This window comes from Ptychodera flava, chromosome 16 (assembly GCF_041260155.1).
Source record: "Ptychodera flava strain L36383 chromosome 16, AS_Pfla_20210202, whole genome shotgun sequence".
NCBI lineage: Eukaryota > Metazoa > Hemichordata > Enteropneusta > Ptychoderidae > Ptychodera > Ptychodera flava.
Window position 1 is genome coordinate 33,410,265 of NC_091943.1, and position 27,366 is coordinate 33,437,630.

Consider the following 27,366-nt stretch of genomic DNA (forward strand, 5'->3'; position numbering starts at 1 on the left):
CACTGAAAGACATTCTTTTAGACAAATACTGATAACAATAAAATATCAATTTCAATAGTAATCCAGGACACAGAAATTCATCGTGTACAGTAGACTACCATATAAGTACAATGCTGGAACAATTCAATGATTGAGAGAGACACTCTTCTAGCCACCGTGGGTGTAAAATAACCAACAGTATTGATAAGCAACGGTCACTTACAATTGATATCGGCCAAAGGATATCGGTGGGCCCGTGTTTTAGATAGAGTCAATGTTGAGGTTCCATAGAAACAAGAGATGAATATTTCCTAGCTTACGATTTGCAGATTAATACAATACCTTTGTTCCATACTGGAATGGCCAACATATAAAACATTAGGAGACATGCCGTACATGGTATGTTGATATACATATTTGTATCGTAAATATCTTCTTGAAGGGGTTACGAAGTCTTGGTCCAAAGGATTTATGGAGACCAAACTAGAAAAGGAACTTAGAAGGATTAGACTTTCATAATTCATGCTGACATGGTGTAGTCCATCAAACTTGTGTATTGACGTCCCTCAGCTTTTCCGGTGTGTCTGTAAATCGCTGCAATAGCGAATCAATGCTTATCCAAGGTCTCGGGAAGGCCATCACATAGTTTTGGAAAAGACAAACAGCGATAAAAACAACTCATTTAGCTGACATAAAATGTGTCTGTTGCCAAGTTTGCTATGATAATTATTGTCACAGCTATCGATATCGTAACATGTTGATTACTGTCACTGGATTCAAACTTCTCATGGAGGCAATTATTTTTGGGGGTAACTTTTTCCTGAAAATATTTATGTTCAACGTCTCTCTCTTTTCAAATCGGGTTAATAACATGTACAAGTATTCGAGATTAGCACATTTCTCGTTCTGTCTTTTTGATCTCAGGTCAATGCAGAAATAACCACGAAGTCTGCATTAAACCGGACAACAAGTGTGTACCCCTGCACCCGTGTTTAAACCACAATCAGTGTCCGTACAAGTCAAGATGCAAACAGTCTCCTCATCTTGGTTACGAAGTATGCCAGTATCCTCACCTCTCCTCCTTGATAGTGTATGCGATATAACTTTCTATCACATATAAATGATGGATGACAATAATTAGTAATTATCATATGTAATATGGCGCCTGTTGACGAGTTAATGGTGACTAATTGGAGGCAATTACCGTATGGGACATCATAGATATCATCAGCAACTGTGTTCAAGCTAATTACCGACAGATTCCTGATGTAAAAAGCGCTGTTTAAAGATGTATTTCCGTGACCATGGATGCACAGTACGTGAAAGCTGGGCAGGGTTTGTAGCCGCGTCATAATTAGGGCCCAAGCCGACCGGCTGGGCCCTATTGGTTTTATAGGAGTTCAACTTTCTTCTACTTCTTCTTCTTCTTCCGCTCTTTTTTTGTCGACCTAGAACTCAAACACCACTTACCGCAAACTTCTGAAACTTACAGGGCTAATAGGTACCTATTAGATCTTGTGCACCTGGGTATACAAATTTCGAATAGTCGCGCGACCTGGCGGCCATATTGGATTTTCGAAAAATACCAATTTTATTTTAAAAATCTTCTTCTACAAAACCAACATACAGATTTAGCTGAAATTTTACTCATGTCATCCTTAGAGTGATCTCTTTGAAGTTTGCGAAAGACGTTTGGATCAGTCACGTGATTTGGCCGCCATCTTGGATTTTACGAAAAATCGCAATTTAATCATTAAAAATCTTCTTCTCCAGAACCAACATACTGATTTAACAGAAATTTTACTCATGTCATCCTTAGAGTGATCTCTTTCAAGTTTGCGAAAGACGTTTGGATCAGTCACGTGATTTGCCCGCCATCTTGGATTTTACGAAAATCGCAATTTAATCATTAAAAATCTTCTTCTCCAGAACCAACACACCGATTTAACTGAAATTTTACTCATGTCATCCTTAGAGTGATCTCTTTTAAGTTTGCGAAAGACGTAATGATCTGTCACATGATTTGCCCGCCATCTTGGATTTCACAAAAATCGCAATTTAATCATTAAAAATCTTCTTCTCCAGAACAAACACACCGATTTAACTGAAATTTTACTCATGTCATCCTTAGAGTGATCTCTCTTAAGTTTGCGAAAGACGTTTGGATCGGTCACGTGATTTGGCCGCCATCTTGGATTTTACGAAAATCGCAATTTAATCATTAAAAATCTTCTTCTCCAGAACAAACACACCGATTTAACTGAAATTTTACTCATGTCATCCTTAGAGTGATCTCTCTTAAGTTTGCGAAAGACGTTTGGATCAGTCATGTGATTTGGCCGCCATCTGAGATTTTACAAAAATCGCAATTTAATCATTAAAAATCATCTACTGCAGAACCAACAAACTGATTTAACTGAAATTTTACTCATGTCATCCTTAGAGTGATCTCTTTTAAGTTTGCGGAAGACGTTTGGATCGGTCACGTGATTTGGCCGCCATCTTGGATTTTACGAAAATCGCAATTTAATCATTAAAAATCTTCTTCTCCAGAACCAACACACCGATTTAACTTATATTTTACTCATGTCATCCTTCGATTGATCACCCTTCATATTTGGTATGATCGTAGGCCAGTACCTCATTCAATATGCACATATCTAATTTTGGGCAAGCCAATGGTGCTGGAGGTCTGATTTTTGGTATATGGGGATAAGTATGGGATACAATTTTTTTGACAAAATGTCACATGACCTTAATGACCTTTGACCTCAAATATACATATATGTCCATAACTCAGGAACCACAAGTGCTACATCCGTCATATTTGGTATGATTGGAGACCACATGGTGCCATATCCGGTACCTCATTAAATATGCACATATCTAATTTTGGGCAAGCCAATAGAGCTAAAGGTCTGATTTTTGGTATATAGGCATAACTTAGCGATACAATTTTTTTGACAAAATGTCATGTGACCTCAATGACCTTTGACCTTCAATATACGTATATGTTCATAACTAAGTAACCACAAGTACTACACCCTTCATATTTGGTATGATGAGAGACCATATGGTGCCATATCCTGTACCTCATTAAATATGCACATATCTAATTTTGGGCAAGCCAATAGAGCTAGAGGTCTGATTTTTGGTATATGGGGATAAGTATGGGATACAATTTTTGGGACAAAATGTCATGTGACCTCGATGACCTTTGACCTTAAATATACATATGTGTCCATAACTCAAGAACCACAAGTGCTACATCCTTCATATTTGGTATGATCCGAGATCATATGGTGCCATATCTTGTACCTCATTAAATATGTACATATCTAAGTTTGGGCAAGCCAATAGAGCTAGAGGTCTGATTTTTGGTATATGGGGATCAGTATGGGATACAATTTTTTTCACAAAATGTCACATAACCTCAATGACCTTTGACCTCAAATAGACATATATGTCCATAATTCAGTAACCACAAGTGCTACATCCTTCATATTTGGTATGATGGGATATCTTATGATGCCATATCCGGTACCTCATTAAATATGCACATATCTAATTCTGGGCAAGCCAATAGAGCTAGAAGTCTGATTTTTGGTATATAGGCATAACTTAGCAATACAATGTGACCTCGATGACCTTTGACCTTAAATATACGTATATGTTCATAACTACGTAACCACAAGTGCCACACCCTTCATATTCGGTATGATGGAACACCATATTTGTGAAAGGCATTTTTATCGGTCACATGGTTTTGCCGCCATTTAGGATTTTGAGGAAATTGTGATTTTATCTTCAAAAATCTACTTCTCCAAAACCAACACACGCAATCAACATGATAAAGTCCATGAATTCTGATATCAAGTTCTGTCTATCAGATAATACAGCAGGGAGTGATGTTTCATACTATCCTTAAGGAGAGAAATTCACTGTTAACTACAGCATAAAGAAGAAAAAATTGTGATATGCAAGTGACTGAGCCTTGACTAATGATGAGATTTTAACTCCCTTTATTTAAACTCAGTGGATAGCCATAGCTATTAAGACTTGGAAGAACACTAACAACACAATCATTATTACATAAATGTGTAAAATTCAATAATAACAAAAATATTTCATTTTGAGCAATTACTCCTACTTGAAGTTTCACCATACAGTACTAACAAAAAGTAAAACAGAATGATATTAGAAACTCTTCTTCACAGTAGATGTATCACCATATTATTTCATTACAATCATTGAGTAGCTAATAATGAACACAGACTGAAGAAAGTCATACTGCACTGTTCCAATAGGTGTAACAATTTTGATCATGAAAGTTATCTCTTAAGGTTGAGCTGCGTGTTACCAACACAGTTTTTTCAAAGCAACATCTCTCATCAAAGATGACAAGGAAACCCCCTCAAACTATATATTTTCAAAAAGTAGATGGCAGTAGTTTAGTGAAAAGATGAAGTGGGTGTATATTTGGCGTAAAAATCCTCAATTTCGATACTAATGATAACAGTTAATTTAAGTCAAAAACTTGATGCTAATTTTAGAAATGTAATACTTCACTTTAAAGAACAGTATACGTAGTAAAAAAGGACTATTTTGTTTTGCATTATCTATCTTCATTCTAAAATGGCAAGGGTTTAAACACTGACAGTCAAAAAATTGATTGAAATCATGATAAGAAAAATTAAAATGCCTCTTATTCAAATGTAATAACTTTATTGCAAAACAAAATAGTCTTTTTGTTATACAGTATTTAACGAACATAATGTGAAAATTTCAGAAAATTTGTGCCAGCCAGAGTGGAGTTAAATTCTTTTGAAATTTCGAACTTTGGAGGAAAAAGAAGCCAGGAAATTGGGTAATATGCATATATTTGCATAAATTGACACTTCTTTATCTCATATGTTCAAGAAGCTAAAAGGTGAACCCAACCAATATTTTAATTTTGGGTCAATAAATTTATTAAACTTGAATAAATATTTGCAAAAAAATTATTTTTGAGCAAAATATGCTGTGTTTGGTAAGTGACTTGCTGTATATTTAAGCAATAAACTACACCAAGCAACAGTATATACAATGAAATTTGACCACTTCATGACATAAATGCATGAGCCGTAGTGAGTGCATGTCTAAAGTGAACTGGTCAAAACCCATTGGTATCTGGTCTCTGGGTGTGATATATTGCTATTAAATCATAACAATATATTGAAACTCTGGCATGGAGTTTGCAAATGTGCTAACTGTGTTATATCATGAATATACCAAATTGTTTTAATGTCTTGATTAATTAGATGGCTGCATTTGTCCGATCAATATACTGGTATGGTATAATTTAATGTATAATACTACCATGGTATCCAGCCTTTAAAACTGTCAAAAAGCACAAACACTCAGTATGCAGTCACACAGCCTGTTTGAACTCATCATAACATTATACCAAGTGTGGCATCATCTTTCTGCACGTTAAGCCATGCTCCAGCTAGTCTTGCTTTCCAGACTACCAATGATGTATTCCATTGAGATAATGTGAATTGGGCAGGCACAGCACTATATTCAAATATTACATATCAGCATGCCCAGGTTGAATATTCATTTAAAAGCCAAAAGAAGTGTACATGTCAGGTTGATTCCAGCAGCACAGAATCATGCTGCATTGTGATATCAGTTACATTGTACTTGTCAAGACTACATTGTTGTAGACTATCAACAAAGTTGAAGACTTCCTTGAAAATATAGAGAGACCATGAAGCATGGTTATATATCATAACTTGACAAAAAATGTGAATTTACTTTGTTTTGAACTGTTCTGACCCTTTAAACTACATGTTGAGAAACTACACGTGAGTCTTCCATAGTACATTTATAAACTTATATCCTCAGTTCTTTGCTGACGTTTGGAAAATCCTTGAACCTTCAATGAATGGTTTCGGACTTTTACACAACAAACAGAACACATCATAAAGATTCATTCACAATAGAAATGAGGTCTTTTGAAACTCAACTAACAAAGTAATTGGCACATGATTGACACCTGGCAAAGATATGCACCATATGTCAGACAAATATATAAACCATTTTTCTTTAAAGAACCAATAACCATGTAACCATACAATGTACTTAATTGATGAAAATTCTGCAAAGTATTTCATGATATGGTATATAATGTCATAGTTTCTGAATCTCCCTATATTGAAGCACGAGACATTGACACTTCAAAACATGAAGTGGCAGCTTCCATCTCTATTTTCTGTTTCACTGTCATGTAGCAACTCCCTTCTATTGCTGTGGCATTAGACATGATCTTGTAATTGTTTTTGTATGTATCGTACCAATGCTTTCCATACCAGCCAACAAGTTAATGTAGCATGTCTTTTTCCACATATTAAAAAGGCAATAACTTCAATGTGCTTGTATCTCACACACTTTATCAAGACCTTTTCTCTGCAACAATCAATTGCTTTCTTCAATTGTGCTGTACAGCTCCATTTGTTGGGTTGAACTAGCTATGGTGTTTGTCTAGTGTTAGCAGTTTTCTAGTATGTCAATAACTTGAAGGAATCCCTGAAAGTTTATATGAATCATTGATATATCAGTTGATTGTCTAAAAGTCACTTGCGATGAGTTTCTTAAACACTCTCAGATTTATCTTGTTCTTTGTTGTTATTACAAGTGCCTTGTCTTGAATATGCACAACGGTTTTAACCAGTGTCTCCATTGTCTTTCTATTAAATTGGTGGCTATAAATATCCTAAAATATGAATATTTGTAGTCGCCACATATCCTTGTTGCTTTGTGACTCACTCTTCTCACTTTGCAGCTTGATGCTAAGGTCATACTCCCAACTGCTTGCAGTACACCTTACTATGATATTATGTCAAAGTGACGCCTCTAAGGTCTGGAAAGCAAGACTATGCTCTAGCCAGCCACAACTTATATAGATATTACAACTGGCAAACATTTTGTTCATTATGTAATGTTTAACATTTGTATGGCAAACACATTGATAGCATGCTCTGACAGCTATGAAAATCAGTAAGTCAGATGCTCATGCTTCTAAGATAAATTCCTTTAAAAATACAACAAACTGCGTCAGCACATCCATGAGTTTTGCTTCATCTTTTCACACAAGTTCAACAGACATCATTTCCAGTATTTCATGTAAAAGAACTCATACATTAGCTACCACTTGCAATGTGGACTTGTAAACACACCTTATTAAATTTCTTTGCTTACTATAGGATATAGCTCTTAAAATTAAATAATAAATATGATTAAATAAGTAAATAAGTCTACAGCCAACAATGCAAAAGAATATTGCAAACTTGGAACATTCATAAAGTATGTACATGTATTGTTAAGTAATACAGGGCTCTAAATTACTGACTATAAAGGCCACCACTTTTCAAGTTTGGGCCAGCTATTTCAAACATCAGTAGTCTTTTCCGTTTTGAATCATCTATTTCAAGAAGCAGTCGTTCAATTTGGAGCAGAATGTCTACCTTTTTGACAACACACATACTACAGACAAAATCTGTAATTGTATGCAGGTCATTGTGAAAAGATCAATGGCTTGTTGACTGGGACACTCCCATGTCTCACTCATTAAGAGTAATACAGTCAAACTCATTTTTCAGATATTAATACAGTAGGTGATCTATAGAAGTTCATCTAGAATGTACAGTGGCTGCATATGCAACAGTTTTGCATCATCAATTATTAGTGACTAACCTTTGTCAACATTGATTGTAGTAAAATAAACATTAGAGTACTATACTACAGCGACCACAATACTTTCTCACTATAGATCACCTAAATAAATTTGTTAGCATTAAACCAGTTGAAACTGAATTTCCTTGCATTAAAATGATTATTGGACCAGTTTCATGTGATATTCAAACAAAATCTCCTTTGTAGTCCAGTTATATCTAGTCTTATGGGAACATCAGCGAGGTCAAGAAGTTTCTGTATTTCATTAGAGTATCTATAGCAACTAATGGCAACATCTAAATAAAAGCATTTCTTTTAGGTCAAATACATAAAAATCACATAACAAATACAATATTTGCATGCACTTATTTCAATTCTTAAGTCCGTCATAGCCATATCTCTTAATTTCATTTTTCATCATAGTCCCTAACTTATATACAGGAAGGTGGTCAGTTTCCATCTACGGGGATGAAAAGACTTTCTATAAAATATTTCTTAAATTATCCTCCACATTGTATTACCAAATAAGCTGTAACCTCTCTAACCCTAACAATTTTTTTCTGATGTTTTTGAAGATTCCCCTGTCTGATGCAAAGTGACCACCCCATACATTACATACTTTATGAATGTCCTAAAAAATAAATAAAATAAATAAATAAACAAATATATAAATGAAATAAATAAATAAATAAAATAAATAAAAAAATAAATAAAAAAATTGGGAGGCCGTCTAGTACCAAACTCCCTAAGCTCTCGCTGCAGAGAGCTTCCTCATTGGGACGGCACAATTCAACAAATTTGAATCCTAACAGCTTCATGAAAACTGAAATATCTTGGTATAACTTCAACTTTTACACTGTCGATTCCTTTCACATAAACATGGTCAATCAATGTGCCAAGTTCTGTGGTTTCTTGATAGACATATTGCTTGAAGCCATGTTCTTCCATTAAAGTAACTGTTGATTTTGAGACAAACAAGTTTTCATTAAAATCACCCATTATTATTGTATGTTTATATTTGTCCATTTCTTTTATCAAAAGTAGTAAGAATTTTCTAAATGTAGGGGCACTATATGATGCTGGTCTGTATATAATGGCCACTTTCACATTTACATCATTCAAACAAAATGTTATACATTCCAAATTAGAGATACCTGGATGCAAAATTTCACATGACATTGATGTTTTCCAATATACTGCAACACCACCATGGCACTGAGAGAGCAAGCTTGCAGTATTCTTGTTATATTGGTCATATGATTTACTTCTTGGTTGATGATTAAATGTAAACTCATCTAATTCCAGATCAAAGTGCTGTTGATCATCAGATAACCATGTTTCTGTCAAACAAATACAGTCAGACTCCATAAATAGACTATCATTACGAATATCTTCAATATGTGAGCACAGCCCTTGTATGTTATGCAATATCAAGGAGCAGGAAAAACGTCCCTCAAATGTTAAATCTGGCTCACTGAGAAATGGTGGCATTTCAGCAATGGCATCTGTAATTTTTTCATTACAATATATTGAGGATGGTTGGAAATCTTCAATGACAAGTCCATCCAATGATGTCACTCTACTTAAAGCTACATAAGCTTGTCCAGCTGCAAACATCTTTTTCAAGCTAACAACTGTTTCTTCTTCGTCACTCCCTGGATTTTATGGACAGTGCACGCCCAGGCTAGTCTCACTGGGAATTGTTTCCTAATTCCGCCGTTGTGTGCGACAGTAACTTCATATGGTTCAATAGGGGTGCTATTTTCTTCCATACCTGATGGTATCACTTTTTTTCTACGTAAATTTACACCAACTTTTGCATCATCGAATACAACAAACACTGTTGATGGAAAGCATTGACTAGTGGTAAATGCAATGTGAGACACAGTTCCAAAGACACCATTTACCAGTCCATCAGATATGTCAATATTGTGGGTCAGCTGCACTCGAGCACCAATGGCAATTGTAAGACTCTTTGCCAAATCCTTTCTGTATACTTTGGCATGATGTCCTTTTATTTTGTCCATTTTGCCACTTGTAGTATTTCTACTATAATCTTCAGCCTCAATGCACACAGGATCTGTACACAAAGAATGAAGCATTGTAACATTGCAATTATTCACTTCAGCATTGGTACCAAAAATGTGAATAGCATCAGATTTCTCGCCAGTTACACGGCTTTGCAGCATCTCAAAATCCTTTGGTGCCAATTCGTCACTTTTCTTTTTAACCCTCAATCGATTCAGTGTCTCTGCAAATTCGTACTCTTTCTGTCTCATAATTTCTGTCAATTCTACAATGCGGAAATTATCTTTCCATAAACTAACCGCTTCATTGTCAATACACAATGGATTGCCTTTTACAGGAGGCAGTTGATAAAAATCCCCTACTCCTATGACACATACATTTCCAAATGCAGTAGAACTGCAAGTTTGTTTAATTTGCTTTAATCTTCCATGAACATAATGCAACAATTTGCGGTCCACCATGGAAATTTCATCGATAATTAAAATTTGAAGATTTTCCAATTTACTACGAAGAGTGTTTATCTTTTCTTCACGCAGAGGTAGATACGGCAACTTTGAATCTACAGCAATTGAGAATGCACTATGTAAAGTTGTGCCTCCAATATTAAACGCTGCAACACCTGTAGGTGCACTTAATAGTACAGAAACATCATCAGGTTTTGGCAATATACGTGCCAGTATTCGTGTTGCTTCATAATAAATTGTTTTGATTAAATGGCTTTTGCCAGTGCCAGCACCACCGCTAACAAATACATTAAATGCCTTTGGATGCTTGCCATTGCTCTTGTCTAAACACCATTTCCTAACTTTGTAAAACACTTCAGATTGTTTCCTGTTCAATGATCGGAGCATTGCTTCAACCTTTACTCTTGGTAGTGAAGATGTGGATACTTCTACATGACAATCACCACGTGGTTTTTGCACTAAATCAGGAATATCTGCCTCATCAAAATCATCATTATCAAGGCAATTTCTACGTGATTCAAGACATTCCATTCTTTCTAATTCACTTTCTGGACATATTTCAGCCCATGCATCCTCTAATGGACCATTCATATCCAACATTTCTTCAGCCATATCGATTGCATCAGTATCTTTCTCAAATAAAGCTTTGTTGCTATCTACTATCACTTTCACCTTTTCCAAACAGCCACCTTGAAATTTCACTGCACCATTACAATAGAAATCTTGATATGTTTCAAAAGTCTTAGGTTTCAGTTGAGATTCAACACGATAGGGCAGGAAAAGTTGTAGGATGCTTTGAAAATACTTCTCAGGATATTTGGTTTCTGAAAATCTTGGGTATCTAATTACAGCTGGTTCAGTCCTAGATCTCTTTTGCATGTATCCTGCACCATTTTGCAACTTCTCAACAGGCATCTTATGTTTCCTACTTTTTACATTGGACATTTCTGTACTTGAAACAATTCTATATTCTGAACAAAAACTAGCAAGACACATATAGTTAAACTCTTTCTTGTTTGGTCTGTTTTTATATCTATCAACAATACTTGTCATCCAGATTGATTCTTCATCGATTTGTTCTCCTTTCAATTTTTTCTGTATTGCACTGAAGGGTAAGCTCATCTTGATAGGATTTTCTCCTACAGCAATAAACTGAACTTTCCGTGAGCATTGTTTTAGCTTCAATCCACAAACTCTATATACAGCCTCCTGAGCACTTACTTCTCTATTGTGCAGATATACACTACCCAATTGTTTCAGTGCAGATTTTGCATCCAAATTGCCCTCTTTAGTAGCCTCTCTTTGAGCATGTTCCAACAGTAAACCCATTTCTCTTTCGGCTTTTGAGATGTATGAAACAATATACACAACACAGGCATAGGCATCTACAACAAACTGGATATCCATATTTGCATTCCAGCAACGAAGGAGATAAGCATTGTACTGATTGACCCAGAGGTCATTCGGCTTACGTTTTAAAACTAAACTTGTCTTCTTTGAACGAAGCGCATATGCTTTCTCAAACACATCCTGCGATATTCCAACTGCATTAAATAATGCATCCACAGATTGAAATTCCTTCTTCTCGTCACAGACAAATGCCCAAACTCTTTCTAAGATTTTTGTAGCGATCATCTTGCCAATTGCTGTATCGTCTAGCTCTACCTGTGGCACTTCAATTCCAAATTTATTGGCCAGATTTGGTACAACATTATCAGTCTCTGACTTTTCATCATCATCTTTATTTTCACTATCTACACTGTCACCTGGGCGACATATGAATGTCTCCTTGGAAGGAGGTCTTGGGAAGTTAAATCTACATGTAGTACCCTTTTTCATGCATGATTTTGAGTGCCTTTTGCTGTGTGTCTGAACTGTCTTTACAATCTCATGCAATTCCTCATCCTCATCCACAGATGGCATGTCACATGTTACATATTTGTCAACAAATCCAACAACATCTTCATCACAATCTTTGTCAACTTTTGGAGCATTTTCAACCCAAAATAAACAGTGTGTGTGTGGTGAACCACGCTGTTGAAACTCCACTCGATAAAAATAATCTTTAATCTTTCCAATAGGGTTTGCTGGTGACCTTATGACTTCATTTAGAAACAATTAAATCTGTGATCAAACATTCTTGCTGCAGTTACAGGATTTGCCCTCAAAATAGCACATTTCTCAGACCAATTAAGATCACTAGCATTACGTGTATCATCTTGCTCACGAAGTATTGTTTCAACTACTTCTGTCCACCTTAGGTCAGCAGCAGAAAAGGAACAAAACCATGTTGGTATGCCTAGTTGTCTTATCATTGCAAACAAGTCTTTCTGTGTTGCTTGCCAATAAGGAGGGGTTCCTCTGATTGGCTTCAGAAATTTGTAACCTTCATCACACTTCAAAATTTCCTTCAAAGACTCTTTGTTTGTTAGAACAACACTGGTCACTTTTTTACCACAAGCATGAGCACTTCCCTTCCTCAAGGCAATTGACACATTTGACACAACCTGTTCTACTTCTGCAAGATACTGTGCAAAAAATATGTAATCTATACTCTTTGCAAACCTGTTACTCGCATTCATTAAACGACTTTGCAGGTATCGACCTAATGTTATCTTACCTCTCGATCATCATGAAATGTTGGTGAACCAGTTGGAAACAAAACAGGAAAGCATTTCGCTTCATTACATTCATCCATCAAAAGTCTAACAGGAGCATTACCCTCTCCAGGTGCAACACAAACAATATCCTCAAAGTGATAATCAAGAATATCTTGACCTATATCAACTGGTTGAAAACAGGTGTCAACAAACATTCCATGAACATTTTGATCAGGTTCATTTTCATTGTCTGTGTCTAACAACCCATCATCTTCATCAGAATCTGAATTATCTTCTTTTTGTTTTTCAAGTGTGTTTTCCCAATCCACATTAAATTTTATATCCCTGTACAACTTGTTATTCCTCTGCAGGTATTCCAAAGCATTCTTTACATGACCCTTCTTGACAAACTGATACTGGTAACAACCTTTATAACTAAGTTTACGTTTCAGTTTCACCTTTATCATCTGATCACCTGTCTCACATCGAGGCAACATACTAGTAGCCTTCTCTATATTAGATGGCACACATACTATAGGTCCATGAACACCATTCTGTCCACCTTTAGGTAAAGCTAACATCTTCATAAATGGAATGTGTAATGCAATCAAGTGTTGCTCTAAACCATTCAGGCAATTTAGTTCATATGGGATTGGCTTTACTTCAAGATTGTTTGCAACAGCTTGAGCTGGCATTTGTCCCTGTAAAAGCTTGTTGTGGCATGTGTAACATATCCACAATTTACTAGCTGCACTATTCTTAATTGGACAATCTTCCATACACAAATGGCTGCATTTATGCACATATTCATCCGTTATACATTTGTTGGCGATGGTTTTACAAATCCCTGCTTTAGAACAATATGTCTTTTTAGTACATAGCAGTACTTGCTTTCTGAACAGCCGTCTATTGCAAACAGAGCAAACACAATTTGGAACATTTGACAATTCTTTTCTGAAAGCGAAAATAACATGTTCCATATTTTCACATTTCAGTCTAGCATTTAACCTATTCATCTTACTTTTATCCAATACATGTTGTTTAAAATCTTTATTTTTGTCATATCGACCAACAAATCGTGCTTTCGATGCTTCTTTAAATTCAAAATCTTGCTGATACTTTTCTTTGAAGTGTGAAGCACACTGAGCTTTCTTAGTTTCTCTTAACTCATGGTCTTCTTTATACTTTGCTAACAACTGTGATTTTTTTGTTTCCCTGAATTCTGAATCTTGCTGGTATCTTTCTGAAAATCGTGATTTCTCTGTTTCCCTAAATTCAGCATCTTCCTCATATCTTTTCACAAATTTTGCCTTTTTACCCTCTCGAAACTCAGCATCTCGAAGATATTTTCTTGAACTTAGCAATATTTTTCTTTCTCTGTACTCTGCATCTTCTCGATATCTTTTTCTATTCTGTTCAATTCTCACCTGTTGGTAGACCTTGTCTCCATAGTATTTCATCTGACTTTCTGTCTTCTTTTTCTCTCGAAATTCAGAATTTCCATGATATAACTCATACTCTCTAGCAGCTTTACTATGTTTTACATCATAACATATATTTGTTGCACTCTTTACACTTTTTTTCAGTTCATATTTTTCTCGTCTTAATTTCTTACGCAACCGTTCACCAATACGTTTTCGTTTCATTGATGTAACACTTTGCTCACTTGAAGTTTCATCAAGACTGTCAAATAATTTCTTTACATTCTTATAACCATCTGCTTCATACTTATTACTGTCAGAGATGCAGCAGTTAAAATCTGCTGCTTGTGCCATATTACTTTCCCTCTTCGAAGTAACATTAGCGATTATTTGGTCACAACTGTTTGCCAAAGAACACACTCGGCAATGTGGCAACCTGACACATTTGACAAATTCATAGTGATTTTGATTTAAATGATTAAGGTATATACCTTCACCAGTATCAATATTGGTCTCATTAATTAGACTACAAGAAAATTTCAGCCACTGATTTGCACTGTAAGTGTATACATTTATGCCAAACATTTCGGCAGCGGTCAGAATTTCTGTCTCTGTTCCCCATACACCAAGCTGTTGTATTTTTGACTTACTTATGTAGTCTGAAACAGAACTGAATTCCTCCCTCATATAACCATCATATACTTCACTATTCAGAATCATGTGATTTACAATAGCCAATCTTACTGTTTCATGATTATCCTCAGTTCCGCTGATAGCATATGATAATGCTCTGAACAAACAATTGCCATCACCTTCAATTGATTTAATTTTACATGGTTCTCCCACTTCAATATTATGAACCTTGTCAACAATTCCAACATTACCTTTATACTCTATTCCAAGTTTTACACACAACCGTTGACAGACAGACACTGTCAAAGGACAAAATGGGAAGTCAGATTCCCTTCTTTCACTTACCCACATTACATCATCACTCTTTGTATCTTGTACAATGGTACTTACTTTGCTCTCAGTACATTCCTTTTGACGTTGTTCTTTTGTAGAGTCACCATCACTGAAGCACTCTTTATTAACTCTATTGGAGTGGTTTTCTACTTGTCCATGGAATGATTCCATCTCTTTTTCAATGTCTTTATGATATTCTATTGTCCTTTCCTTTTGAAATGCACCTGCAATTCTCTGGTCCTTTTCAACTTTATCATTAGTTCTGCTGTCGTTTTGGATTTCATGACTACTGATGAATGGCAACATTTCAACATTTTCACTGTCTATGTTACACTTCTTTTCATGTTCATCAAACATTGCATCATTACAAATGCTCTGTAGATAGACAGGATCTTTAAAGTCATCAACAATGTTCACTGAAGTATCCAGCTTCTTGTCATTACAGATTTGCTTACACGTTTGATCCTTATGAACTTTCTGAAATGTCTCATCGTTTCTGACTTGCTTACATGTCTCATCCTTTTGGAATTGCTTATATGTCTGATCCTTACGGATAAGTTTATATTTCTGATCCTTACGGATATTGGTCCTGTTTTGGAAGAGGTCAGGATCCTCTGTGGGTTTGGTCCTGTTTTGGAAGAGGTCAGGATCCTCTATGGGGCTGGTCCTGTTTTGGAAGAGGTCAGGATCCTCTATGGGTATGGTCCTGTTTTTAGAGAGGTCAGGATCCTCCATAGGGCCTTTCCTGCTTTTTAAGAGGGCAGGATCCTCTTTCTTCAGGCTTCTATTCTTCTTCCAGTACTTAGTGCGGGGCATCTGCAATATATAAAAACATGTAAGTTTAATTTAATTATTGACTCATTGAAAATTGAGGTTTATACTAGCTTCATTTTCAAGCAATCTCTACCTTACTATACAGTCACTTTTGAGCCAACACAAGACTAGATTCTCTCACATACTTATCATACATTGATATTACAATGTTAAATTTAATGTTAAATTTCAGTTTACATTGTCATTTCATCAATGAATTTAGTATACACTATATTTGGCAAATCAAACTCTGAAACAAAAAAACAAAGTACAATGTCCACATCCATAATACATGGAGCGAAGTGTGGATACCAAAACCAAGACTTATCCATATACATTATAAATACCGATACAAACTCAATATCCATACAGACATACATTCATGTACATCCAATCATGCATCTATAATGCATGTATACTATACATCCATGTATGGACACATATATGCATGTGTGCATTCATTCATACCCATATACAAAATTAAATGTACATGCATACATATATATGGACATGCATACACACATTCACAGATATCCATGCACACACACACACACACACACACACACACAAAGACATACATATATACACAAAAACATCAATATATACAAAGATACATACAATAATACATGAACTACCACATATGCTTATACACATTTATACATGTATATTATACATCAATACATCTATCCATACATACATATACATACATACATATATGTGCACACATCTAGCTGCACACACAAGTTCATGTACATCCATAAGAACACATTCATACATGTTCACATGTCTAATTGCATTGTACATCCATTCAGGTGTATGTATATATGTGTGTGTGTATATATATATTATATATATATATATATATATATATATATATATATATATATATATATATATATATATATATATATATATGTATATGTATGTATATGTATTTATGTATATATAGATATGTATACATGGAATTATCTATTCTTATATATATATATATATATATATATATATAAGAATAGGTATCTCCATCTATACATAGATACAATATATCTATATATCTATATCTATACAGTATATAGACATACATAGTTGTATACATACATATAATCACACATGCTTTTATATACAAGCACTTTATAATGCATGCCTGCATATTACACACACCATACACGCACCCTCGCTTGCTTGTATGCATGCATGCATTTTCATAATGGTATATATGTATATACATACATACATATTCATGCATGCATATATTCATAAATTCATCCACACGTACACATTCATCCCATCCATCCATACATGCCAGCATACCTACATACATACATAAAGACAGACATTAATGCATGCATGCATGCAGGTGTAGCTTCATATGAATGTACGTACATGTGTGTGTATATAAGTACATACAAACAAACATACATACATACGCACTTATGTACATACATACGTCCATACATACATACATATATACATAAATATGTTCATACATACATACATACATACATTAATACATACATATGTACATATGTCTGCGTGCGTGTGTTTCTGCATGGGAATGTATGTACGTGTGTACATACGTACGTACATGCATACGTATATACATACATATGTACGAACGTACATACATACATACATTCATACATACATATGTACATACATAAATACATTATAGATATACATAGTTGTATGCATACATATAATCACACTTGCATTTATACATACATAAATGAAAGACATCCATTCATGTATTTATAATGCATGCATGAATATTACACACACCCATGCATGCAAACTTGCACGTACATATGTACATAAATACATACGTACATACATACATACATACATACATATATATGTATGTACGTACATACATACGTATGTACATACGTATGCGTGTGTGTCTGCATGCGAATTTACGCATCAAACATACATACATACATACATACATACATACATATATGCATACATACATACATGAGTATGTACGTACATACATCAAAGGTACATACATACAAACATACGTCTCATGTTTCACAAACCTTTTAACTAATTTGTAGTTTATCTAGTAAACACTTGTACATAAATAATAGACAATCTTCATGTTTTTTTTTTACTTTTATTCAAACAATTATGTCTTCTGCTTAAACTGAAAATGTTAGACTTTTTGTTATCAACACTGCATGCTTTCCTTATTCAGCAATTTTCTATAACTTGTTTAGCTATACGTATACTTGAGACATACATATAGCTCCCAGTGTTGTTTGTAGCATGGTTTGGTAATAGCGGATGTTTAGCTATACATATAGCACCTTCTTTCGATTTGGCCAATGCCATAGCCCTGAGTGATCCTTACATCCTGGCATTTTTGGTGGTATCACTGTGCTTCTCTGAGTTCAAGTTCTGCAACAGTCAACCATATGACTCACTTTGTGCACTCTAACTCAACCAAAAACCACAATATGAATTTTCTGTTACAAAAGGGAGAAAAGTTGAATGTTGTGTGATGCCACACACAACAAAAATATCAGGATGTAAGGTCATTTAGGGACCACATATACAAACATACATACACATACAGACAGACATACAAGCAGACATACAGGGCTTGAAATTAGTGGTAGTCCCAAGTCTACATACTACCAACTTTTCTCATGGGCTACCAAAATCCATGAAATGGCAGCCCAAAGACTACACCAAATCCTAGCTGAAATTCAGTTAGTACTTGGCATGTCAAGTCCTGGGTGGAACAAGAATACTGATATTTTCATTGGGGTTCTAACACCCCAATTAAAAATATCTATCAAATACATTTTGAAAATCTGATCCACTGTTAGGGATTTTTTTGACAAATTTTGAGAATTTTCACCGGAATTCTGTTAGATGTGATGGTTTTTCCAGCCACACTACATTTGCTTTGTTATGTTTAGTAGTTTTTCAGATGAAAAGTCAACCCATCTTTGGGGATTTGTTTGTGAAAAAGTAACCCACTCAGGCAGAACATTCCCATATATATTTGTATGACAGTACACCACCAGCCCTTACATATATACATTGATACATACAAACATAATGGTACATGTATACATACATACATGCATACATACATACATACTCCTACCCAAGTTGATCTCAAAAACACAAAAGTTAGGAGAGTATAATGCATCGTTACAGTTCGTATAATTACTTGTCAGATCAGAGAACCATCAAGGATATCAAACATTGCAATACTGAAATTTCCATAACAGCATCATAAGGAAAATGCCACATTTATACCATGGTCTACTTCCACCATCTTGTGATACAAATTCAATGACTGACAAGAACACACAATTTGTTCTGAAAAGTATTTAGTTTATTCCCCTACAATTCAATATCCACCCGACAATCTCCCTCAAATTGTGTGAAACAACAGAATGTTGCAGTATGACCTTGACTATTTGTGGATGCTAACATGGACAAATACAGATTTTGCATTGAAGTAATCCCATTAACGATGTGTGATCAATAAAAGTAGGAGCACTGTAATAATATATATTATAGCCCAAACATGGGACTATGTGCCCGAGGGTAGGTGACCATTTGCCCGACGTAAGGAGGGCAAATTGTCTCCTGCCCCAAGGGTACATAGTCCCTTGTTTGGGCTATAATGTTTTTATTACATGCCTCTCTTACACAGTTTGCACCAAAAATATTTACGTTTATTTGCAAATTATAGTCAAATGCTTTATTTTCATTTTAGACAAAAAACGGTTAAAATAGAACGATTTTCATCATCGAATGGCGCATTGATATATTTAAACTACTGTTATGCGGTTTATCAATATTTTTACGAGAAATTTCCCAAAAACCAGATTTTCTGTGCAAAACATGAAATTTCAAGACTTTTAATTCCAAAAGTTTTTAAGTTGAAAATAGTTCCGGTTCACTTTCAGTCCAGTGATGACTATCTACCTGCCTGCTACGTCATCGGCGAGTTACCATTGAATCCTATGGAGCGCGCAACGTCTGATATACGAGGCATGTAATAAATTTATATATTCTCTTTTATGCATTGTCAACATCAACAATAAAATAGGACATTCACCATGCCTGTTCTAAAAATACAGTACTGCGAATTTATAAACCAGAAAAATACTCAAAGTACTTTTCCACCAATGCTTTTCCCATGGAAGAAATCTTTTCATGAAAATTATCTCAGAATCAATCAAACCCATTCACATATTACCTTTTTTAATCCATTGAATTTACTTTCTTTTGACTGAACTATGCACTAATTTTCTGAAAATAACAATAGTATAACAGATTTTTCCATCAATCTCCCCACGGACTCCTACTGGAGAATGACAAGTCATCGTTGATGACCCAGTCCCCGCTTGCTAATGGGTACTTTGATTACAGGTTCTGTGATAAAAATACTTTGATACAGATGGCACTCAATGGCCAAGAATGAGTTCCATGGTGATGAAAAACATAAAACCAATGTAGGCCACTATCCTAAAGGTCATTAAATGAGTCAACTGGGAATTAGTTGACAGGATGTTGCAAAACATTTTTCATTCTATCCTAACACTAATAGATAACCGGTACCATATTTCATAAAGTTTAATGTAGTATTTACAACACTATGAGATCAACATCTGTATCAAGTTTCATCAATTTGACGTTGTATTTGTGGATATATCACTCTAATTAGGAAAGTTCATTACATATGCAATTACAAATTAATTAAAATGACACTGATAAATGTCTTTTTCACTGTTAAAGCAATGTGAGCTTAACATCTGTACAAAGTTTCATGAAATTTGATGCAGTATTTCTGACATATCAACCTAATTATGAAACTTCAATAATTGACATGATACTGCTACATGATGTGAAACAACTGACGAGCATGTATGAAATAGGTCAATGTCCTTGTACCAACTTTGAATGATACTGTTGGAAATACCGGTATGTCTGAGTTATGGCTCAGTACAAGAGAAAATCGTAACAAATTTGCCGCCACGCAGCGATATTTGATCTTACTGTTTAAAAAATCAACACGTATATGTATTACATAAGTCAATGTCCAGGTACAAACTAATAAAATCAGTTGAGACTTGCTAGAGTTATGGCTCTCGACATGAAAAAAACCATAACAAAATTGCTACCATGTGGCCATATCAGACCATATCAGAAACAAATCAATGTACTTATGTATACTATAATCAATGTCCTTGTACCAACTTTGAATAAATTTGCTTGATACATGTCTGAGTTATTGTTCAGGACATGGAAAGTCGTAAAAAAATGGCCACAAGGCGGCCATATTGGATCGTATCACAAAACAATTCAATGTGCATACGTATACCATAGGTCAATTCCTTGAATAGGTCATGTCCTTGTACCAACTTTGAATAAAATCAGTTGAGATATGCCTGAATTATGGCTTTGTACACGAAAAAATCATAACAAAATGGCCGCCTGGCGGCCATATTGGATCATATCACAAAACAAATCCACACGCATATATATGACATTGGTCAATGTCCTTGTACCAACTTTGAATAAATCTGTTGAAACATGTCTGAGTTATGGCACTGTACATGAAAAACTCGTAATAAAATGGCCGCCTGGTGGCCATATTGGATCGTACCACAAAACAAATCGACATGCATATATATGACATAGGTCAATGTCCTTGTACCAAGTTTGAATAAAATCGGTTGAGATATGCCTGAGTTATGGCACTGTACATGAAAAAATCGAAACAAAATGGCCGCCTGGCGGCCATATTGGATCGTATCACAAAACAAATCAATGTGCATATGTATGACATTGGTCATTGTCCTTGTACCAACTTTGAATAAAATCGGTTGAAACATGTCTGAGTTATGGCTCCGTACATGAAAAAATTGTAATAAAATGGCCGCCTGGCGGCCATATTGGATCGTATTGCAAAATAAATCGATGTGCATCTGTAGGTCATAGTGCTATGCCTTTGTGCCAAGTTTGAACAAAATTGGTTTGGCAGTGTCTGAGAAACTGTTGATGACGGACGGACGGACGGACGGACGGACGGACACACGGACGGGACCCAATCTATAAGTCCCCGCCGGACTTCGTCCGCGGGGACTAAAAATGTGTTCTTTTACTGCACATATATCCTTAACGGTATTGTCTGCTTACAATTCATACCAAGAAAACACCTGTTTGCATGACAATCAAACATTACAATCAAACATTACTATATGTACATAACCATCATCAGCACCACACTCCAAACGGTGGTGATATTTGTACTTCTGTTTGACTCACACCCTCCCTTTGCACATTGCCAGTAGACTAGCAATTTTGCATAACAACAGGCAAACTTACCGTAACAAATACAAATAAAGGGAATCACCACTGATTCCATTGTCTGATGTAAAGCCGGGTTACATCAATATTTTGCGAAAATAGTTCACAGACCAAACAGTAAAACATTATATTACTTCACACAAGTCAGACTTTGCTCTTTATACAAAGTTGTATAATGGTATGAGAAGCCCTGACATGTCACAAGTAACACAGCAGTGTATCTCAACAGTTCCCATCCTATAAGATAAGCAAAGCACCACTACCACACACATGCACCGGCCAGACAGTGGGCTTTCTCATTGTCACCCTAGTGATAACCCAGCATCAGTGTGAAATTTACCCTTCCCTTTCTCCAACTTCCTGCTCTATTGTTAACAGATGGGATGGTAGCATAGTGTCCTTGACATCATAGAGACTAGAGGAGTGACCTCATGCTAGCCCACTCACTAACTATGAACTACTGTTCTCAGTCAGTGAGTACTCTTCAGATATAGATGTACTATACCTGTAGTTCATGCCCATATACAGGACTGTGAAAAATAACGTGTGACAGGTCAGATAATTTTTGTACATCTTGTATGTGTTTATACACAACTACTAAAAATTAAACAATTTGACACAATTGAATGTACAAAACTTGTAAGTCACATATTATTGTACCAGATATGTACTCCATGAACTAACAGACTTGATACGGGTACACAAATGTGAATACAAATCTATCTCACAAGTTTTACAAGACATGTCACACAAGATATTTTTCACACCCTATCACAACAGCTTACATAGTACATCTCAAAAACGGCCTTTCCCAGTCACCCACCTTTAACCAAAACAACATGCCAATGAATCTGTTTCAATACAACTTCTGATGTATATACATTTTTATCAACATGCTATGAAGTTTATATGAACTACATGAATTTCAACAAGCTATTACAATTAATTATTAGCATTGACCCGTTGCCATTAGACAAACTAGATGTATTGTCTAAATCAAGGTGTTTCAAACCCTGTTAGGTGCAATTATCAGCAAGGCATTAATATGAGTCAATCATAGAAAATCAACATCTATCAGGATGTCAAATATAGTCAAAACAACACCAGTCAATAAACACGCAGCACCTCTGCTATGCTAGCCTACATACCAGCAATGCAAGTTGCATTTTTTACCATACTTCCATTGCAGTGAAGTTTGTTGTTGAGAAGAGAATTGCTAATGCATGAGTGTATGTTTTCCAGTTACAAAAACTGTCAATGCAAAAAAAAACCTTACATTTGACAGCAATTGATACTTGATAGACAGCAGGTTTTGCTTGGATGTGTGTACTCTTGTGGTTTTGACTATGTCTGACCACCTACAAGACAATGTTTCAGCTTTTGCAGAGTTGTTTTCTTTGCAGTTCACTGACAATACACCTAGCTGATAGTTATGCCTGACAGTGTTCTCAACACCTCAATTTGGACAATATGTCTAGTTTGTCTCATGCCAACAGGTCGATGCTAACCACAAACTGTAATACACCTAGTGCTATCTGCATCTCTTTGCCTGTGGGAAATGTACTATACCAATCAGCAACACTTACCGTGAGAAATGTTTGGCTTCCAGAAACTGAAAAGAAACAAGCAACAGAATTATCAAATCATCTATTTCAGTATGTAGTATAATGTTCAATATCATAGTACACACAAAACTTGGATCACAACATCAACCATTCCAAAATATCACATACATTTCTCATACATACTGATAGAACTGTCAGTATAACATCCACAGTATTTAGCATATTCAACATATCTTCACATCACCATAATATCTTATACACATCCATCTCACACACAAACAAACAGTTGACACACAAATTTATCTTAGATTGTTCAAACTGTGTTCTAAATTTGTATAACTGCAGTTACTTGCCAATTTTCCCTTTTTTGATCACATACATTTTTTTCTCTAAACCTATTTGTCTCATTTGTTTGTCTGATACTCACACAGTATATAGAAAAACTACACTGAAGGTACCATGTTGTACCAAGCACACATAAAGTCCTAACACTATACCCTAATTACTGATAAATGTACATTCATATCAATTTTCACACTCCTGTGCTTCAGCATTAAATGTCTTTTCACACAGTTTTAAACAAACACAAAAGGCCACAACAATAGTTACATTTATGATTGTTACTCTCACTACAAAAAGAACACCCGCTTCTGAGCTAAAATTTCTTACAAATAAAATATTCATCAAAATGCATTTGTCACTTTCTGTGTCTAAGTTTTATATAACACAATCATTACAAAATCTCCCTTGAAGTCATCATCATTCTAGGAGAATTTCTACAATGCACTATTTCCCAAGAAATACTTGGCATTTTATGATAAATATAATTTTCAGCTGTAGTGAAACAGCCAACACTGTCCTTTACATGCCTTCAAACACTTCAAACATTCCATAATCATTATAATACACATTCTCTATTTACCTGCAATATTTTCAATATCACATCACAAATTGCTGATGCACTGACAATTAAAACCTATCAATTCTTAAAAAATACCGCAATTATACGTTGTCACTCAAATTTGATCAGAATTGGTACATACCAGTATGGGTACCAAAGATCAACAATAAATGTTGTTTCTATCTGTTCAGTGGAGGAAAATTCTACGTTAATGTTATGACAATGATTTCTGCACAGTACAACCAGAAAAACAACAAGAAATATTTAAACCAGAAAAACAAGAATGACAAAAGTAAATAGGGTCTGAAACTTTAGGTACTGGAGGTCAACTTTAGCAACATGCACAGCAGAAACAGCAAGCCCCTCTTAGTTTGAGCATAGACAGTCTTCCCCCCTCTACTGTCTATGGTTTGAGCAGGTCTGTTAATATGTAACAGTTCATAAACAATTACAGGAAATGACTCAAGGTCAGTGGAGTTGGCCTGTTTCTTACTGGCATGCCATCACTCCTGCATATTTGCAGGATTTCCCTTTTTCTTACCTCATTTGCACATTTTTGACACTTACATGTTCATTTGAACGTCACGTCTCAACCCCTGCATCTACCTGTACACCAAATACTGAGATGGTAGCTTTGGTGGTATGGGAGCCTTTGTGTGTGATGGACATACATCCGCACATACATACCAACATACATACATACAGACGCCACAGACTCATCATATAAGCTTTTTTGGTATTTATATACGAAACCAAATATGAGCTAAAAACAGCGTCATTATTACTTGGCTCACATTTGATTCAATGTGGGAGGCCACAGTGAACATTTACCACTGAGAACATGCATACCAAGTCGCAAATCAATCGCACAAATGATTTCAGAGAAATAATATTTTGACCAACAATGCGAAAAATTGCCCAAAAATACAACTACAAAAATTTCACCTGATCAACACATCAGAAGTATTCAAGACAGCATTCTGAGCTCACAAAAAGTAAAACTGTCAGAATACACAAGCAAATTACAGTGTTCAGTTAACAGCTAATCAAATGTAACTACCAAGAAAACTAACCAATCAACGTGAAGACAGGAACTGCAGCCAACACCACACTCAATACAAATGAAATAACAAGAATGTGATGGTTGGTATTTCATGATAGGCGATGCAAACAGTTACCTCACTGTCTTTGAGGACAAAGAGAACACAAATCTGTACAAAGACAACAGTAACAGATGTGCAATTATACAAATGGAGGGCATCCTGAATAAATATAAAAGGAAACAGCAGAACAACATCTCAGTCAATTCAGTTAATCAGCTTTACCTAACACACATTACTCCAGCAACAGCAAACGTTGTAAACAATGTACATATGTGGATGTCATGGGGACAATACCAAACAGCCATTTTAAAGATCATCACACACACATATATCAACACCAAAAACACAACACGCTACAATTACAAACATTATTTAAATCAGTATATTAATATGAAGCAAACAAAGCTACCACAAAAACAGAAAACAAAATAAACATCACATAAGAATGTTGCAATACACAAGAAAAATCAAACTGATCATTAACACAAACACGGACCTTTAGTTCACCTGAATTTATCCTTCCAACACAGATCTCGCATGGAAGGCATGACATTATCAGAAAACAGTGAGATACCAGAAGAAAAACTGCTACATAAACAAGCTGATGACACACTATCCATTATCAATGACATAGCGACTCGCGAGAAAGTATCAAAGATATCAGTTACACAGTGCGAAATTTGCAACAGACAACTAAGAAAGAAAAAAGCACAATGTAATAAAGATATGTACCATACAAAACATGTCAACACACATATCTGCCTTTCAATTCAACCTGGAAAACCAATACGAACTCTACCCTGAATTCAGTATGAGTAGAACAAAATTAGACAACCTCCATTCAAAACATTAAACTTCCTTGAACAACAAAACTCATTCAAACCAATGCTGCATAACAAATTTCAAATAAACGAGATAGACAACGTCAGAAAAAGAAAGTCGTAAAATACCTCACTTTTACAGTGCATGTTATTTCGGCCATACTGGATTCTAAACTGCTTACCTTTCGACGATTACGGACAAACCCATACACGCTATATACTGAACGTTCTCTACCTAACCGCCGTAGTTGATATAGCATACATTGCTCACACACTGCAGATTTACAATCAGTGAATCACTCGAATCTCAAACAAACAACAATAACAACAACAACAAAACCACACAGTGTGCGGTCGCATCAATTTCTCTTCCACGATTTGATTGTCCCTATGGCTTATTGTATAATCCCCACGTGCTCGGTGGCGATTGCTGTGTTCGCCACTACAAAAACTTTCCATAAACATTCCCCTCAACACTCAATATGTGTGGCTTTTCTTATGATTCTATATCCGCAAATGGTGTAATAAATCTACGACGGCAATGATCGAAGCATTACACTAACTAACTATCCACTTAAAATCAGTAGATGCCACTTATCGTCGCTGATATCGTACATTTAAAAATTCACAAATCAAAGCTTGTACTTACCTTA

At 35.4% G+C, this 27,366-nt stretch overlaps 1 protein-coding gene across 2 annotated transcripts; it reads right to left on the reverse strand.

Moving 5' to 3' along the window:
• Positions 1-3,984: 3,984 nt before the first annotated feature.
• On the reverse strand, positions 3,985-27,366 carry LOC139114650 (uncharacterized). Of its 2 annotated transcripts, XM_070676488.1 has the most exons (4): positions 26,389-27,366; positions 23,910-23,935; positions 15,232-15,990; positions 3,985-9,775 (listed from the first exon to the last, which is right to left on the reverse strand). In XM_070676488.1, the coding sequence occupies exons 3-4, from the start codon at positions 15,988-15,990 to the stop codon at positions 9,710-9,712; spliced, it is 825 nt and encodes a 274-aa protein (XP_070532589.1). In that variant the 5' UTR covers positions 23,910-23,935; positions 26,389-27,366; the 3' UTR covers positions 3,985-9,709. The 2 variants fall into 2 exon arrangements, with proteins under 2 accessions (XP_070532589.1, XP_070532588.1); XM_070676487.1 differs by lacking the exon at positions 26,389-27,366 and having other exon boundaries at positions 23,910-26,376.

Coding starts and splice junctions, on each gene's coding strand:
- LOC139114650 (XM_070676488.1), bottom strand. CDS start 15,990: ATGCCCCGCACTAAGTACTGGAAGAAGAATAGAAGCCTGAAGAAAGAG. Junction 9,776..15,231: donor AGGAATGTACTGAGAGCAAA/GTAAGTACCATT, acceptor CTTTGTGTACAG/ATCCTGTGTGCATTGAGGCT.